The 2,586-nt window shown below is 38.2% G+C and overlaps 1 protein-coding gene and 1 long non-coding RNA gene across 2 annotated transcripts; both read right to left on the reverse strand.

Moving 5' to 3' along the window:
* Positions 1–918: 918 nt before the first annotated feature.
* Positions 919–1,362, reverse strand: LOC146917297 (uncharacterized). The gene is made up of 2 exons (XR_015014153.1): positions 1,244–1,362; positions 919–1,154 (listed from the first exon to the last, which is right to left on the reverse strand). It is a non-coding gene; the product is annotated as an uncharacterized LOC146917297 (long non-coding RNA).
* Positions 1,363–1,369: 7 nt separating this feature from the next.
* LOC146917298 (uncharacterized) lies at positions 1,370–2,102 on the reverse strand. The gene is made up of 2 exons (XM_085721862.1): positions 1,470–2,102; positions 1,370–1,375 (listed from the first exon to the last, which is right to left on the reverse strand). Exons 1-2 carry the CDS (start codon positions 2,100–2,102, stop codon positions 1,370–1,372), a joined length of 639 nt encoding a protein of 212 aa, XP_085577988.1.
* Between the last annotated feature and the right edge of the window lie 484 nt (positions 2,103–2,586).

Genomic DNA, 2,586 nt, shown 5'->3' on the forward strand with positions numbered 1-2,586 from the left:
GGTTTGTAAAAGTAGTATCCTCTAGTTTCTTTAGGATATCCCACAAAGAAACATTTATCAGATCTTTGTTCAAGCTTAGTAGACATAAGTCGTTTTATATAAGCTTCACAACCCCAAATCTTTAAATGTCCCACATTGGGTTTTCGACCATTCCATATCTCATATGGTGTCTTTTCTACCGCTTTGGATGGAACTCGGTTAAGTGTATAAGCTGCAGTTAATAAGGCGTATCCCCATAAGGAGTTTGGAAGTTCAGCATGACTCATCATTGATCGGACCATGTCTAACAAGGTTCGATTTCTCCTTTCGGAAACACCATTCCATTGTGGAGTTCCAGGAGGTGTGAGTTGGGACAAGATCCCGCATTCTTTTAGATGATTGTCAAACTCTAAGCTCAAATACTCTCCACCTCGATCAGATCGAAGCATTTTGATTTTCTTGCCTAGTTGGTTTTCTACTTCATTTTGAAATTCCTTGAATAAAGTAAATGATTCAGATTTATGTTTCATTAGATACACATATCCAAATCTACTAAAGTCATCAGTGAATGTGATGAAGTAGTGAAAACCTCCTCTAGCAGTTATGTTTAGGGGTCCACACACATCAGTGTGTATGAGACCTAAAAGATCACTAGCCCTTTCACCTTGACCGGTAAATGGAGCCTTTGTCATTTTCCCTAACAAACAAGATCGACATGTTTCATATGATTCAAAATCAAAAGAGTCCAAAATTCCATCTCTATGGAGTTTAGAAATGCGATTCTCATTTATATGGCCTAAACGACAATGCCAAAGGTAAGTCGGATTTAACTCATTTGGTTTCATCCTCTTAGCATTAATGTTATAGATAGGCACATCAAGATCTAGGATATAAAGTCCATTAATCAAAATTGCATTAGCATAAAGAATATTATCCAAATAAACGGAACAACATTTGTCCTTTATTGTAAAATAAAAACCAGCCTTGTCCAAACAAGAAATTGAAATAATATTCCTGCTAATGGCAGGTACATAATAGCAGTTTTCTAAATTAATTAAAAGACCACTAGGTAAGGTCAATACATAAGTTCCAACAGCTAAAGCAGCAACTTTTGCTCCATTGCCAACTCTAAGATCGACCTCGCCTTTTGCCAATGCTCTACTCGTTCTCAGGCCCTGCACATCAGTACAAATATGAGAACCACATCCAGTATCTAATACCCAAGATGTAGAAGTAGACATATTAATTTGTATAACAAAAATACCTGCAGAAGTAGTAGGAACATTTCCATTCTTCTTGTCTTCCAGATACTTTGGGCAGTTACGCTTCCAATGCCCCTGCTTGTTGCAGTAGAAGCACTTGCCTTCCTTAGCCACGCCTCCAGTAGGCGTCAAAGCTTTGGTTGATGGCTTGGCAACAGATTTGCCTTTGCCATTTCCCTTAGACTTATTAGGCTTCTTATGGTGCTTTTTGGACTTGCCATTATTAACCATTAAAACGGCAACAGCCTTTCCCTTTCCCTTCATATTTTTCTCAGCAGTTCTCAACATAGCTGCAAGCTGTGGAAGTGTTTTGTCCATGTCATTCATGAGAAAGTTCTGGACAAAACTGCCGAAGCTTTCAGGCAACGATTGCAAGATAAGATCAACAACAAGTTCCTGCTCAAGGACAAATCCCAATCGAGCTAGGTTCTCAGAGTACCCAATCATTTTGAGCACATGAGGTCCTACGGGACTTCCTTCTGACAGCTTGGTAGAGAAAAGGGCCTTAGAGACATCAAACCTTTCATGCCTAGCCTGCTCTTCATAAAGAATCCTTAGATGTCCGATCATATCGAACGCAGCCATCCCTTCATGCTGTTTTTGCAGCTCGGGAGTCATGGTGGCTAGCATGATGCAAGAGACTTCTACGGAATCATTGAGATGCTTGGTATGACCATTTCTTTGAGCCGCAGGAGCTCCAGCAGGTGGTGCCTCAGGAACGGGTCCATCAAGCACATACAGCTTTTTCTCGTGGGTGAGGACAATCCTCATGTTACGGTACCAGTCAATAAAATTTGTTTCAGTCAATTTTTCCTTTTCAATAAGTGATCGCAAAATGTTGTTTGAAGCGTTATTGGCCATCTACAATTTTAAAATATACAAAATAAGTATCATGAAAATAACATATTTAATTTGGCCTTTAATTAAATACGCTCCCACTATTTTACTCAAATCAAATGACCTTCAAGCATTTGACTCGGAAAATCCCGTTGGAAGATTTTCTAGTGGATTGAAATCCTTATTTCACCTTGCTTTAAGTCAACGGGGGCTGTACTTAAAACTCAGCTATTTAGGTAGGAACATTTCCAATTGTATCATATACAACTTTCAAATCAATTAGGTGAATATCTCTTTATTCAAATCTATCATATAGACATTACCCAATTATAGCTTCTAAATTTATTCTAATCTTATTAAAATTAATTTAGTTAAGTTAGACCCAAAAGAATAACACTTGGGTAAAATGGATTACCGCACCGCAACTTACTAGTATAAAATATGCGCTTCACGGAGGCAAAACCCACATATTCGATATTAGTCTTGAAGGGTGTTAAACTTTTGGAAA

This window comes from Medicago sativa, chromosome 6 (genome assembly GCF_051527215.1).
Source record: "Medicago sativa cultivar Bolivia chromosome 6, Bolivia_mono, whole genome shotgun sequence".
Taxonomy (NCBI): Eukaryota; Viridiplantae; Streptophyta; class Magnoliopsida; order Fabales; family Fabaceae; genus Medicago; species Medicago sativa.